Below are 16,058 nucleotides of genomic sequence, written 5' to 3'. Positions count from 1 at the left end.
ATATCTCCAATTGAGGAGTGCCCTGGACGAATATTTTAAGAATAAACATCCCAGTTTTGGGGTATCCCCAATTAAGAAGATACTTAAATCCGCAAGGAAAAATAAATTAACATCCATTTTATATAATCAACTGTTGCAAGCAGAAGGGGGCCACCTGGTGGAGCTAAGAGAGAAATGGGAGAGAGACGTGGGGAGGATAGAAGAAAGGGAGTGGTCTAGCGCGATGGCTTCAGTAGCAAAGGCTACAAACTCGATTAGAGTACAGCAAATACAACTGTTTATGTTGCATAGGTCCTACTTAACAACAACTAGACTGCGGAAGATGGGGGGAAGAATATCTGACATCTGTCCAAAGTGCCAGGGCGAAGTAGGCTCCTATTATCATCTGGTCTGGGCCTGCCCAGTAATACAGGAATTTTGGGAGAAAGTTATACAATGTCTGGTAGATATGGGGCTGAAGAGGGAATGCCTGACATCAAAATCTTGCCTGCTGAATATAGTGAGCGAGGGAAGTCTGGGTAGGGAGGAAAGGGCTTTTATCATTAACGTTTGTGCGTTGGCCAAGGTAATGATAGCCAGGACCTGGCTTGCTGATATAGGCCCTGAATTTGAAGGCTGGAAAGCACTTTTAGAATATACAGTGACACATGAAAAATATGTACATATTCGTCAAAATACACTAGGTAAGTTTAGTAAAATATGGAGTAAGTGGATAGACTATACACAAAGCACATAAGCACGAAGATAAGTATAAACAAATAATTACCACCTTATTTTGCTGGAAAATTTAGGTAAATGAAGACGAAATGGTCAAAGTAGGCACAAGTTATTTAAAATATAACCCCGATAGAATAAGATTGAATAACACAATTTTTGACACAGACACATAAGTGAAAGGGAATTTCCTTATTAATAAAAGTTGTATTATTATTAGTTTTTAATTTTTTTTTTTTTTTTTATTATTAATACTCTTCCACACTCACTAAAGCACTAGAGAATAAGTAATATCCAGCTTACCCTAGAAATGAGGCCAATAAAGTATAGTGAAAATCAGCATAAACCAAGGGAGCCGACAGAGTAGGCTATCATGACGGAATAGTAAAAAGTAAACACGGCTGAACATATCAAAGGGTTAAACAGAGATGAAAAAGGGATAGGGGCGGGGCAACAAGGGGTGGGTAGTGTTTGTCTAGTCTGGTTATGTCTTGGTCTTGTGCCACAGGCAGCGTGGCGTCAAGTCTCAGTGGGAAAGAAGGATAAAATAGTATGAATATATGTATTACGATGACGCCTGCATAAATCTGCATGATCAAATGTAAATGACGCAGCTGTGCGAACTGTTTTTGTGTGTCTTTGTATCTGTTGTTTTATATTGCAAATGAAATTGAATAAAAAAAAAAAAAAAAAAATTTGGATTTGCTTTGACGGGCTTTTGTCAATCTTGTTGATGGTGTTCTCCATTGCATGAACTGTCTTTTTGTCTCAGGATTGCACTGGAAGATCCAGGATAGTCACAGATAACTAAGGGGGTATTCAATGTCTGTCGAGCTTGTTATTTTTGTCGAGCTTTGTTGTTTTCTCAAAGTGGTTGGTTTTTTATGAGGTCACCTATTCATGGTCTAGTTTTCTCGACTGATTTGGTTTTCGGTTTCCACCACTGTCCAGTTGAACATTTCTCGACTTGTCGAGTTATTTTGGGTAAAATCTGTTGAGATAATTCCTGCATCCTATTCAATGTCAGAGTACACCTGACCTCAACTGTTTGAAATCACTCTTCCCTCAAAATTAACTCGACAATTATTTCTGTCGTGACAAGTGAGTTTCTCTTGTTGCATGTCCAAAAATTGTGTTAAGTGTATATGCAGGATTCCCTAATGTTTGTATTGCTTATCTTGACTTCTGTCTTTGTGATATTTTGCTAAATACCTGTATTCCTCTTGTTTCATTTTCCATTTGCTGCATGTTCATATGGTATGTTTTACTCCATTATTCCATTGTCAGCATCAGTTTTCAGCTTGTATTATGCATTGGTTTAAATTATTCCATTTGCCATATACAAATTATTCACTTTTTTCTGCTCACCTTTCATGTTCACTGTGCTGGATTTTGCCCATTGAAAGTCTTCTGTATAAATGCCTATTTGTGTCAACTTCTGGTTTGACGAAACACCTATGTTTTGGTCACTTGTATCCATGCTGGGGCAGATTTACCCAGGATTCAATGTTCGTTGTTGCCATACTTTTGTTTACTTCTCCCACAATGCACTCTGTTTACCTCAGCACTCTCACTCCTGTACTGAGACTTCAGGGAGATACCAGCATTGTGCAGTCTGCCGATTTGGAAATGGTTTTTATAGGAGAATTTGCGTTGTCTAACAAATATCTACTTTCATATCATTGACTACAAAAATGGAGCCTATCTCTGACACAATTGCCACTTTCCTCTCCAGGGGAGAACTCGCTTGTCGAGCAACATTTTCAGTCAAGCAAAATGAGAAAAACAAATGCTCGACAATTCGTACTGTTACTGGTGGGATTGAATACCCCCCAAAAGTGAATCTGCTTGAATATGCTGTATGTGTTGCTTTATGATGCTATCGCAGTTCATGTTCACCTTTAAAGAATATCAATTAATATTTCATAAACAGTTCTCTCAATTAAAAAACAAAATTAAAAAAAGCATATTAGTCTCAATTTGTTCTCTGTACAGTTCTAATCCAGAGCCAAAATACAGCAAAATGTTGTAAAGCTCAGGTGCATTAAGCTTACATTTTACAAAATAAGCTTTTACAATGATAAACTTCCAACTCAAATTATATCAGCTGGGAATCAGTGATATTGTAGACTTACTGTAACTGAGGAACAATCCCAGAGCTTTCTGAGGCAGGTGTGGCTGGGGTAATGGGAGTCATGGGTGTCATGGGTGAGGGATATAGTGGTGTGTTTCCTGGGAGGGGTGCTGTTGTTAGAGTCTGTGAGTGGAACAGTTGTGGAGTTTGGCCTGACAACTGAGTGCCTTGCTGTGATGTAGACTGCTGTGCCTGCTGCTGTTGCTGCCTCTGCTGTTCTTCTAGAATTGATAAACTGTTGGTGGTTTGTACAGGCTGTGGGGTCAAGCCAGTTCCATAGGGCATCATCGGACTGAAGATTGGGATTCCAGGAGTCATTGCTCCCTAAGGGAAAATAATACATATATATATTGAAAAATCATAACACAATTGAAATGCTTGAGTAGGAAAGTAAAATAAATTTGGCAGATTTGTATTATTCCTAACAGTGCCAACATTTACCCTATAGAGAAAGAACATAATATATTACCATGGCTTACACTAAAAACTCCACTGATAATAACCAGTACAAGAGGCTCTGGCAGCAGTAGCACCAATGATATTGCACACAACCATACATTCCCAGAAGGTGCACTATGGGTATGGAAGTATTCAGTGCATCCAATAGCCCTCGTCACTTTAGGGTACAGGCTGTGGATACTATTCTGGCTATTAGCCATATAATATTTTGAGCAAAAGTATGTTAGTCATTGTAAAGATACATCATCTGCCACTGTAAATAATGCGGATTTTATTTCTGCGTCTCAAACCATAGTTACAAAAACTGCTAGTTCAGGCCTGCCTTACACCAATTAGTTAACGTACAAAAAATCTGGGAGACAACATGTCACTGGAACAACTTAAAGACCTCAAATGAGGGAACCGCGTAGTTTGTTAAACATATAATTGTAAATATCTGAGCATTAACCCCGATATAAGTACATAGTTACATAGTAGGTGAGGCTGAATAAAGACTTGCGTCCATCTAGTTCAACCTATGTTTATAATAGTTTATCCCTCGTTGTATAGTATGTTCCGATATTTTAAAGACAGATTTTGTTACTTATTCGTACCCATGGATGTTTTTAACCAATAAATGTTTATCCAACCTTATTTTAAACGTATTTATAGTGTCTGCCGACACCACTTCTTCAGGAAGAGAGTTCCAAAGTTTAACTGTCTTTTTTCTTCTAATCTAAACTTGCGCCCTCTTGTCCTAGATTCCTGTCTAGCAGAAAAAAGGGTGTGTGACAGTTCCTTATATTGGCCCCTGATATATTTGTACATGTTGAGCAAGTCCCCCCTTAAACGTCTCTTCTCTAGTGTAAATAGTCCCAGATTGCTTAATCTTTCCTCGCAGCTTAAATTCTCCATCCCCCTAATAAACATTGGTGCTCTTCTTTGGATTTTTTCTAATTCGATGATGTCCTTTTTATAGTGTGGGGACTGTAGTATAGGCTGCTATTGTCTGGGATAGAAAGGGCCATGGTCATGCACAAAATGTCAAAATGAGCTTTTCATTTTTGGGAGGTGAAACGAGGACTCCCAATGTGTTTAGTGCATGCACGCTCGCCTTGCTTCAGGCCAGGACACTTCACTGTATTCAGTAGTCCACGACAACTGTTTAGTGTTGACCTAACTATGATCTATTATCTTGATTCCCTATCGTCTGGTGACTAACCACTATTGGTGGTAATAAATAAGCGCACTCCAATGCAATGACATTATGAAGCCATTACAGTTTCCAATTAAAGAAAGCACCAGTGGGTGACATTTCTGTATGTTTTCAACCCTTCGTACTCATGAACTGCTAAGGGCAAGTGTAGCTCATCCTCAGCATCCTGGAGGTATACAAAAGGAAGATGCCCACTTGTGCAATACATTTGAAGAGCTTTGGTTCAAAACTCAATTGCTATTTATGCTGCTTTCAGACCGCATAACTGGCTTTGACCCTGTATTTGAAAATGTTTCCAAAAACGGGTCTGCCAGGTAAAACCCCTTTCACACCGCACCTCTTAAAAGGTATATTACCGTTTAAGTGGCATTTTTTTGACACTGGCAGACCCGTTTTTGGAAGATTTCCAAATACAGGGTTAAAGCCAGTGCGGTGTTCAGCGCCCCCCCCCCCCCCCGCGGATTAACACACACACAACCGACCCCCCTGCGGGTTAACAAACCCGCCCCCCCCCCGTGCAGCCGGTACCTCCTGCTTTCGTATGGTGGCACCTCCTCCTTTCGTATGGGGGCAGCCATTTTCCGAAAGTCACTTTTCTTATAAGAAAGTGACTTTCGGAAAATGGCTGCCCCCATACGAAAGGCAGTTTTTTTAAACAGGTTTTCCTATGGGGCAGCCATTTTCCGAAATACACTTTTTTTTTTTTACAAGTGCAACGCATCCGTCCATACTGCCGGGATCCTCAATGCGTCGCAGGAGGTAACGGCTCCCATTTGAACCGTTTTAAAAAACCTGCTTTTTTAAAACGGTAAAGTGGTTGTGCACCTTTCAGACCGCACAGATTACCGTTTTAAAACTGTTAAAAATCGGCTAAATACCAGTTTTTAAGTGCAGTCTGAAAGGGGCATTAGATGCTTCGATTAATAATCAACCGAGATATAGCTCTTAAGCATAGAATACTTTTTTAGTTTTCCAAAGTAGAGGTTTTTGTTACTCACCTGGGGTGATGCCAGCCCCTGAAAAGGTGGCAAACTGTTGTTTTGATCCATATTCTTTGTAGCACGGGTCTTTAAAAAGCAGTCAATTAAAAGATTAACCTTCTTAATCGGAAACAGTCTCAAATCATCATAACAGCTCTTCCACCTAAAAAAAGAACAAAGAAACGTCAACACAAACACAATACCTAGTAAATCTGTAGGACTTATTACACATTAGCCATTACATCTGGTCAAAAACCATAGTTTAAACATGCTGCCATGTGGGTATTGGAAGGTTATTTTCACAGAAGAAAAAAAAAAACTTAATACATCTGAAAGCTGCTCTAAAACGGAATGGGAAATTCAGCTGTTTATGGGAGCAAAACTCTAGTCTGAAAGCTACTGGAGCGATTAAATTGTGTATTAATGGCATGAGTACCATAGGCTCTCATTTGTGCTCATGCCCTCCTGTGGTGACTAACAAACATCTGTCCAGAGTCAGGCTTTGGGAGCCCTGTAATTCAGAACACCAAAATCCAGGATATTTAAGAAAGACAAACAATGGTTGGCAACAGCACTCATGCCCATCAGCAGAACTAAATATCGCTGTTGGGCACCAATTACTTACACATTGTCCAAAACAATCATATGGCCCCCTTATATGCATGAAGCAGGGGTTTCGGAGTACCCAGAAACCCCCCCGCGCACCGAGCTGTCCGATTTTTAACAAAGCCTACGGCAGCTGTCTCCCCTGGAGACAGGGCAGGCTGCCGCTCGGCTGACAGCAGGGGGAGCTAGCTGCAGTGGCAGCGTGCAACTCCTCCCAGTCAGTCAGTGCTCCTTGTGGCTGTGTGAGCGCTGGCCGGAGGAGGCAGGGATTTGTCCCCAGCAGCTTAACATGTACACTCCTCTGAAGTTTGAGAGAGTGAGTGGGGGTTGTATGTTGCGGGGAGAGTGTGTTTGCATGCTGTATATGAAAATCACGTGTTTGCCCCTGTTATAAGAGCTTATTAGGTCCCCTCCCCAACTGTGGCCTGCTCTGTGCAGTGTTTTTTTTATAGCCCCATATTCAAGGTCTCAAGCCAACTAAAAACCAGGGATATAATGTTGCAGAGTACTGAATATGCGGCACACATTCCTATTCAATTAAAATTCTTTTGTTACTTGTTTCCGAGCACGGCGCCCCCGATTTTCATCGTAGTGCATCTTATACAATCGCATTGCATGCAATATAGCGGCATGCGATGCAATTTTTAATTGTACAAGCACCCAGATGACAGCTTTACCCTTGCAGCATACAGATGCAACTTTGCAATCAAAGCTGGTCTGGTAGAAGCTGGTCTGGTAGAAGCAAGCAGTTTCTAGTTAGTGTAAATGGCTGTGTCAAGAAAAAATAAATAAATAAGATAATGCAATATATACATATTCAAGCTAATATTTTTTAATCATTTTACGATCTTTAGGAAAGGTTTACTGTAGTTAGTCATATGTGTATATATCCACAAAGGCAGTGGTTCACAAACTGTGTGCTGGTGGGTCCAGGACCAATTCAAGTTTTTTATGTCCATTATAAAAGTCAAATTGTGGACAAACAGAAGGGAATCTTGTCCATTACCACATAACTGATCCTAAAGGATGAGATAAACACAATTTAACTTAATATTTGATTCTGACTTTCTCAATGACAAACCTTTAGTTTAGCCTAAGGGTGCCGAGAAAACATTTGATGCTTTGGGGTGCTGCAATTCAAAAACTTTCAAGTCCTCTTTTTTTTTGGGGGGGGGGGGGGGGACAGGCATAATGCAACAATTTAGTGGCCATTTGCGACAATGCAGATTCATGTATTAAAATAACTGCATTAAAAAGATCTGGCCAAAAATGGGATTTTATAGGTCCTGGCTGATATTACAGACGATCACAAATATTAGCCAAGATTGAATAACCACCAGCCCCCCTAGATAGTCAAAATTACCACTTCACCAGGAATACGGGTAAATCGGGTATAATCCAGACTGAACTAAATGAATAAACCCACACTAACAGAACTACAGAATAATAGAATGGTTAGACATAAACAATTTCAAATCCTTTACCAGGAGATTAACCACGGTTTACAAAACAAGTTAGGCCAGATCAAATGTTAGACACATACACTTATATACTCTCAGGTTTAAATTCTATAGTATCTTTAGCTAAAGCGCTGTTCTCAGACAAAAAATTTAGTAGTGCTAGAACTTGGAAAAATACAAAAAAAGAACAGAATAATACTCCCCTTGAATAAAGTGCACAGGTAAATAAGAGGAATACTCAAAGCACGGACAGGCTTGCAGCGAGCACAAACTGGAGGACTATATGCCAAGAGCCCATAATATACCAAAAGGTGATATATAAATAGATAATCTCTGCCGTGTTTTACAAGGAACTAGAAATTCAGAACCATGTTGTGGCTAACAACACTAGAGGGAGAATGGGGTGGGGGATTTAATCGACCATCATTCATGCACATCACTGGTATAATACTGTCACACTGTAAGAAAAAGTACATGGAGCACATGTGAATATAAAAGCACAGCAGTTTGAATACACAGACACCTCACACAGCTATTTGATTATACCCTATAGAACTAGATGGTGCAGTGGTGCTCCGGTGACACAAGGCGGGAGTATGAGGTTTAGGTGACAGCGGTAGAATAAGTAGAGCATGGTATAAGTGGAAACAGGTTTCTGTGACACAACAGCGCCCAGCGCGCCGTCCTCCTCCTTCAGGTAACGTTACCTGCAGCACTATTACCACTTACACAGACGCACACTCACACTCACTGTGCAGTCCAGAAATGGATCCCTCACACCACATAGAGACGGCAGTGCCAGCAGCGTATGCGCAAGCGCAAACCGAAATCGAAATGATCACACGCGCTGCAACCAATCTCCGTGTTCTGCATGACCTTTTGACGTCATGTCCGCTCAGCGTGCGCCCCTACCGGGGCTTACTTATACATTTTCGTTACGCAGTTACGCACAGACAGGCCTGTGAAAAAGTAAAAGTATGTTGTTGTTTGTGTTGTGATTTCTGATCCCATTTCTGACTGCTTAAGTTCAGAGAACTCTATCTATGTATATACATTTATAGTGATAGATACGTATCTCTCTATATGTAGATATATTAATAAAAAATATTTTTGTATTTGACTAAATAGGTTGTGTGGTTCATTTTACCACGCTAGCTAATGCCGATAAGCATAAAGCAATAGCATTAGCGACCATTGTGTTGATGTTGGGAGACTTTCTCTATTTACAGTACTGTATGTAAGGGTTGCCTACCTGACCCTCTCCTTCGGGAAGAAAATGATCTGCTCCTGGACTTCCCTGATAATGTATGATTGCCATCACCTGTGGTAAAACGCCTTTCTTATCAATAACCTAGCTCCCCACAGGTGATGGCAATCATCATAGGCGTGCGCAGCCCATTTTCTTAGGGGGGTGCACCATGGGGGGGGGGGGGTGTCCATCACCATCTATTGGGCGTATCTATCACCGCCTATGGGTATCAATACAAACTAAATAGGTGACTAATGCTGCTTTCAGACCGCATAACTGGCTTTGACCCTGTATTTGAAAACGTTTCCAAAAACAGGTCTGCCAGGTAAAACCCCTTTCACACCGCATCTCTTAAACGGTATATTACCGTTTAAGCTTTCCAAAAACAGGGTCAAAGCCAGTGCGGTCTTCAGTGCCCCCCCCCCTCCCCCGGGTTAACACACACACAACCGCACCCCCCCCCCCCGTTAACACACACACACACAACACAACCGGGCACCCCCCCCCCTCCCCCCGCGGGTTAACACACACACACAACCCCCATGTGTTAAAGGACCCCCCCCCCAATGTTTTTAAGGAACCCCCCTGTGCCCCCATAGGAAAGACAGTTTTTTTAAATGGGATTTCCTATGGGGCAGCCATTTTCCAAAAGACACTTTTTTTTTTTACAAGTGCAATACATCCATCCATACTGCCGGGATCCTCAACGCGTCGCAGGAGATACCGGCTGCACGGGGGGTTTGTTAGCCCTGGGGGGGGGGACGTTAACCGTCGTGCGGCGGGGGGAGGGGGGATTTAACCGGCGTGCGGGGGGGCGGAGCGGGGGTGAAGCGCAGTGAATTTTTAATGAGCACTCATTAAATATTCACTGCGCTGGGTCACAAATACCGTTTCAGACCCGATTTTGATGCCAAAATACCGGATCTGAAACGGGTAGGACCCTCCATTTTAAGTGGTTGTGCACCTTTCAGACCGCACAGATTACCGCTTTAAAACGGTTAAAAATCGGCAAAATACCGGTTTTTAAGTGCGTTCTGAAAGGGGCATTAGTTATGTATATGCACATCAGAATATAAAAAACAGGGACAGTGCGCGCCGAAGGGCTTCGCAAATTTTTGTAAAATAGGGACCATAGAGACAGTGTGCGCACCTAAAATTGACACCGTAATGCCTATTACATGTCACACAGACATTACATAGTATACCACATGCCATAATGCCCATTACATGTTGTGCTTCACACGGTTATGCCCATTACGTCTCAGACTATGATGCCCATTACACATTATGCCACACACCATGATGCCCATTAAACATTATGCCACACACCATGATGCCCATTACACATTATTTGACACAAGTGGTGCCCATTACACATTATTTGACACAAGTGATGCCTATTACACATTATGCCACACACCATAAGGCCCATTACATGTTGCGCCTCACACCGTGATACCCATTACAAGTGCGCCTCACACCGTGATACCCATTAGACGTTGTGCCTCACACCGTGATACCCATTACAAGTGCGCCTCACACCATGATACCCATTAGACGTTGTGCCTCACACCGTGATACCCATTACAAGTGCGCTTCACACCATGATACCCATTAGATGTTGTGCCTCACACCGTGATACCCATTACAAGTGCGCCTCACACCATGATACCCATTAGACGTTGTGCCTCACACCGTGATGCCCATTACACATTAAGCCACACACCGTGTTGCCCATTACACATTATTACACATTATTTGACACACGTGATGCCCATTACACATTATGGGGGGGAGGGGCATGACAGGGGTGGGCGGGGGAGAGGGGAGTGTAAGGAAGGAAAGGCTGGGAAGAGCAAGGGGAGGTTTATATATATATGTAAGTACAGTATGTGTGTATATACATATATATATATATATATAGTGTGTGTGAGTATATATATATATATACATATATATATACACACACAAACTCATAATGTGCTTGTAAATGTGGAAGTGCTGCCTTACTTTCAGTTATGTGGATGCCTGGTGGGGCAGACAGGCTGTGCACAACGTGACTTCTACAGCACTGCAGGTCCTCCACACCTCCTTCCTTCTCCCTGCAACCTGCGTGCTCAGCCAGTCACTGAGCCGCAGGCTGCTGTGTCAGATAGGATTGGACAGCTGAGCCATCGCTCAGCTGTCCTGTCCTATACGGCGCCGGCACCCTATATGGTGCTGTCAATCAGCTCAGCTGCAACTAGGTCCCGGGAACCGGAGCAGAGCGCAGCGCAGCGCGATGACCGATAACTTAACTAAACACACAGCCTGTCCCTGGCAGGCGTCGGCACCCACCGCAGACCCCGCTGGCGGGGTCTGCCTGGCTGCATTCGTGCGGGGGGGGGTGCCCAGTCATTAGGAGGTGCCTGTGCACCCCTGGCACCCCCCGTGCTCACGCCTATGGCAATCATACATTACCAGGGAAGTCCAGGAACAGAGAATTTTCTCCCTGAAGGAGAGGGTCAGGTAGGCAACCCTGCGTGAATGTATATCATCCTCCAACATGACCCATTCCATTAGGTACAAAATACTCTGTTTCTGGTGTTTCACTACAGATGACGGCAATCATAAACTAATAACCCTTTTACACCAGCTAGGTTTACCAATTACCACCTTTGTGTTGAGCGATTCCTGGACAGTGACCCGCCCCTTGACACACCAATAGCCCACCCACTGACCCACCCCTTGACCCGCCTTATGGTTGATATTTTTTTACATTTGCTTCAAATCTATTCTTATTTTTGTCTTTGTTTTATAAAGTATCACACTGCACACCCTTATTATACTTAATACTTCTGAAGGCAGCAATTTTCCTGGAGATATGTGCATGCACCATTTTCCCAGACACCTGCACATGCGTACTAGACTCTGGCACAAAGCCAGAGTCAACTGCACTATCAGAAAGGAGGCCCTCTCCTCTCTTAGAAAACCCTTGCTCTACCAGTTGCTGCATCAATCACACCATCATTGGGCAGTTGCAAGGGGAGGTACGGATAGCCATCGACCATCGCATAGTTCCACCCCCGACACCCGTGAAGCCCCACAGGCCAATCAGTCAAACACAATGGATGACCATCGATTGGTAGAAATGGTCATCCATTGCATTGCATTGATGGTCATCCAGCAATATCGATGGCTAGTTGCACGTAATGTTCCCGCTAGGCTGTTTTAGTGAGGCGCTGCGCCCTGCCTGGTTTTTAAAGGGCAAAATGCACCCTGATTCTATGGCAGCTCCCTGTTAAAACAGCTGCCTTCCTCCCTGCAGGGGAGACCGGGGAAGCCCGGCACCGCTGTAGGTAGCGATGCCTGGCGCTTCCCCGGCAGTGCAAAGCCTTCGGGGAGGCCGGGCCCACCCACTTCTGTGACGGCGGCGGCCGGGCCCGCCCCATTTCTTGACGTCGGCGGCCGGGCACGCCCCTTTTGTGACGTCGGCAGCCCGGGACCGCCCAAAATAGTGACGTTGGCGGGCCCGGTCCGCCCCCCTTCACGCTGCCCCCTTTGAAGAGGCGCCCTGCCCGCCAAACTTCCTAGAAGGAACACTATATTGCAATTGATGGCCATCCCTAAGGGGAGGATTAGGTACTGTAAAGAGGAGGAGTCAGGATTTATTTTTAAACCACTCTCCCTAAAAGAAAAGTCTAGATCCACCCACAAGTGCAGCACATGTTAGTCTCTCTTTCTCTCTTCTCCCCATGTCTCTCTTTCTTCTCACCTTGGGCCTTATTTTGGTTCATTCTTTCTGACAAAATCCTTCTTAGATGGACAAAACCATGTGCACTGCAGGTGGGGCAGATGTAACATGTGCAGAGAGAATTAGATTTGGGTGAGTAATTTTGTTTCTGTGCAGGAAAAATACTGACTGCTTTATATTTACACTGCAATATAGATCTCACTTTGAAGTAAAACCCCACCCAAATCTAATTCTCTCTGCACATGTTACATCTGCCCCACCTGCAGTGCACATGGTTTTGCCCATCTAAGAAGGATTTTGTCAGAAAGAATGAACCAAAATAAGGCCCCTTGTCTCTATCTTTTCTTCCCTTCTCTTTTCTCCACTGGTCATGCCTATATAATTACACCTGCACCCATTGGCGCAGAATACTGATTTTTGGTAGCATGTGCTTCATAAACAGGTCCTGTGACAGTGGACACAGACCAACATCAGACTGTCATTGATTAACAATCTGAGGCTTTTTCAGGATAAGGATGGAGCAGCAGATTTGGTTTGGAAGAATAAGTGTGTCACCGCGATTCAGGGGATGGGATGGAAATTTCTTGGTCTTTGCGATGGGCGTCTTGAATGTGCTGCAGACCACTTTATGGTGGGTGCTTTGATCTGATGCTGTGCCCTAGAATGTGGGTCAGATCACTAATGCAGCAGTAGCATTGTAATAGACACCTCCTGCTACATTACCGTACAGTTCTATCCTTTTCCAAAGAAGTGGCATTGATAGTATCTGGGGATACATAGGGCCTTATTCTAGTTCACTCTTAGAGGCAAATTCCTTCTCAAATGGACAAAACCATGTGGGACAGATATAACATTTGCAGAGAGCGTTAGATTTGGGTGGAGTTTTTCTTCAAAGTGAGATATATAGTGCAGTGTAAAAATAAAGCAGTCAGTATTTTCCATGCACAGAAACAATATAACAAACCAAAATCTAATTCTATCTGCACCTGTTACATCTTCCCCCCTGCAGTGCACATGGTTTTGTCCATCTGAGAAGGAATTTGCCTCTAAGAGTGAACTAGAATAAGGCCCATAGAGACAAGTGTCTTTCTCTTGCCCCATGTGTTTCTCTTTTCCCCACATGTCTCTCTCTTGGACCCACGTGTGTGGGTCTCTCTCTTCTCCCCGGGTGTCTTTCATTCTCTCTTGTCACATGTGTCTCTACCTCTTGTCTCCATGTCTCTCTCTCTATCGTAGTGCTCCTGCTAGCCTTGTTTTGCAGGGCACCAGGCCCTGCATGTTTTATAATGTACTAAAAGCACCCTGCCCTTTTGTATGCACCCTGCCGCTGAGCTGACACGCCAGAGACCTCATCGGCATGTCATTGCGGCAGGGAGCAGCTTAGCTGACAGCCGCTGTAAGCAGAGGAGATCAGCGACGTATCAGTATGGCAGGGGGCACCTGGAAGAGCTGACAGATGCTTAACAGTATTAAGTGTTAAGCGCCTGACAGCTCTTCCGGGTGCTCCTCCTATTCTGACAGCTTGCTGCATGGTAGATGAGATGCACTCAATTTACCAAAATCCCGACGGTCAAAATACCGAAAAACATTGACCGACGGTCAAAATACCGACAAGGTCAAAATACAGACATTTAAAATATTGACACGGTCAAAATACCGACATGGTCAAAATAACGACATTTAACTTTTTCATACTTTACCATCCCAGTGGAGATGGAATATAATAGTGTGCCGAGCGCAGTGAGGCCTGAAGCATAGCGAGCCATGCGAGGGGACGCAGTACTACGTTTGACTGTCCATGGCGCACCGACATATGCAGACAGGCAGAATTTCATGCCCTACCATCCACTAGGGCATGGAGGTAGAATAAAATACTGTGCCGAGTGCAGCGAGCCATGCGAGGGGACGCGGTACACTCATACGGATTTCATGTCGGCCTGTGTCAACATACAGATCAAAAACATATGAATAACTTGTGTATACTTTTTGACCTGTGTATATTTTAAATGTCGGTATTTTGACCTTGTCTGTATTTTGACATTGTCTGTATTTAAAATGTCGGTATTTTGATCTTGTCGGTATTTTGACCGTCTCTCAATGGTTGTCGGTATTTTGACCATCGGGATTTTGATGTAGGTATATTATACCGAATCCGCTAACAGCAGTTTGCAGCACGGTTGTTCTGGTTTCTGGTGGCACACCCCACCCACGCGCCTTGCTGACAAGTCGCTCCACCCCTCTGCAGGTGTCAGTCAAGTTCTTCCGCTGGCAGCAGGTGACGCTCCTGCAAAAAATTAACGGCGTCCTCCTCACTCTGCGGGAGGCTCACTGACGATGCTGCCATCTCACAGGAATGAGTTGAAATTACTGAAAATCACTGGAACAACTGTAAAACACTGGAGCTCTGACAAATACCTCTTATCACCACAGAAAATCACCTCAGAGGGATTTTCTGACAATATGTGCCAGGGGGCGGGAATATTATGGAGCGGGAAGGGTAAAATCGCATTGCATGGTAATAGAAAGTTGTGCAATGCGATGCGATTTCACTACGTTAACGTACGTAAGAAAACTGGGCACCGTGCAAATACACAAGTACCCAAAATTGCATAAGTGTGTCTAGTGGAAGAAAGACTTAAATTAAAAAAACAAAAACTATTCATGTGACTGCCCCTAAGAGGCATAGAAATAAAAGTGAAATGCACACAGTGGGGGGGGGGGGGGAGGGAATCGCCACAGATGCAATATTGACATTCCCACAGTTGGTAGAACTGGCTGAGCGCTATGAAAAGCAAAGCTATGTCTATATACAGATGGAGCGGGTCTCTTCTTTGCAGGGGATGGCGGAAGATTCGCCATCCGCCGCCAGTTGCCGAAAGGGGACGCGCGCGCGTCGCCTTACAACGGGGCTCCCCCCCGGGTCCCCGCCGCCTCGCCGAGGGTCGCCCCGGGTCCCCGCCGCCCCCCCCCCCCCCCCCCTAACCCTGTCCGTCTCCCTGAAGCGGAGATGGACAGGGTTCCCGTCCCCCCGCCGACGGGAAACTTAGACGCGGGTGCGAGACACGAGGATCGTTCAGTCAGATGGGGCGCAGCGCCAGCAAAAATGAGAGGCACTCCATCTGTACATTGGTCATGAACTTCCGAGGCGACCAATTTACCAAACGCTCCTCTATCTTACAATTTATGACTTGTGCTGTGGGAGAATCAGTTACCAAAGTGTCCAAAGCTAAATCATAAAAATAACCACTGTGGAGATGAGTGGTGGAAGAAGCAGAAGTGCTAACATCAGAAATAAATGTGGGCTCAGTGTCAAGAGAATCATCAATCTCAGAATCATTCTTCAGCAAAGTAGGTACCTCCAAACAAGGAGAGTGGTTAGCTAAATGAGCCTGTGCTCTGTCAAAGATAAGCATTATATCATTAAACTTTCTCTCAAAAAAAGGTAACATAATCTGTGGTAACTCAACTGCCAGCTGGGTAGCTAAAGCAGTACCCTCCAACCAGGGCCGGATTATAATGGGAGCACAA

The 16,058-nt window shown here is 44.1% G+C and overlaps 1 protein-coding gene across 5 annotated transcripts in view; it reads right to left on the bottom strand.

The window, feature by feature from the left end:
* Positions 1-16,058, bottom strand: part of TBP (TATA-box binding protein) — a 104,157-nt gene that overhangs the window by 50,714 nt on the left and 37,385 nt on the right. Inside the window, exons 1-3 of one of the 5 annotated variants that reach the window (XM_083176377.1) lie at positions 8,300-8,452; positions 5,501-5,645; positions 2,850-3,172 (exon numbers count right to left, since the gene is read on the bottom strand). In XM_083176377.1, the coding sequence (XP_083032503.1) occupies positions 2,850-3,172; positions 5,501-5,551 (374 nt within the window). In that variant the 5' untranslated portion in view covers positions 5,552-5,645; positions 8,300-8,452. Of the gene's footprint in view, positions 1-2,849; positions 3,173-5,500; positions 5,646-8,094; positions 8,246-8,277; positions 8,453-16,058 lie in introns of those variants that run through there. The other 4 variants (XM_083176376.1, XM_083176378.1, XM_083176379.1 and 1 more) reach the window with 4 other exon arrangements.

This window comes from Crinia signifera, chromosome 3, assembly GCF_055691185.1.
Source record: "Crinia signifera chromosome 3, ASM5569118v1, whole genome shotgun sequence".
Lineage (NCBI taxonomy): Eukaryota > Metazoa > Chordata > Amphibia > Anura > Myobatrachidae > Crinia > Crinia signifera.
The sequence above is the reverse complement of the archived record's forward strand: the minus strand, read 5'-3'. Positions and strand labels throughout refer to the sequence as shown.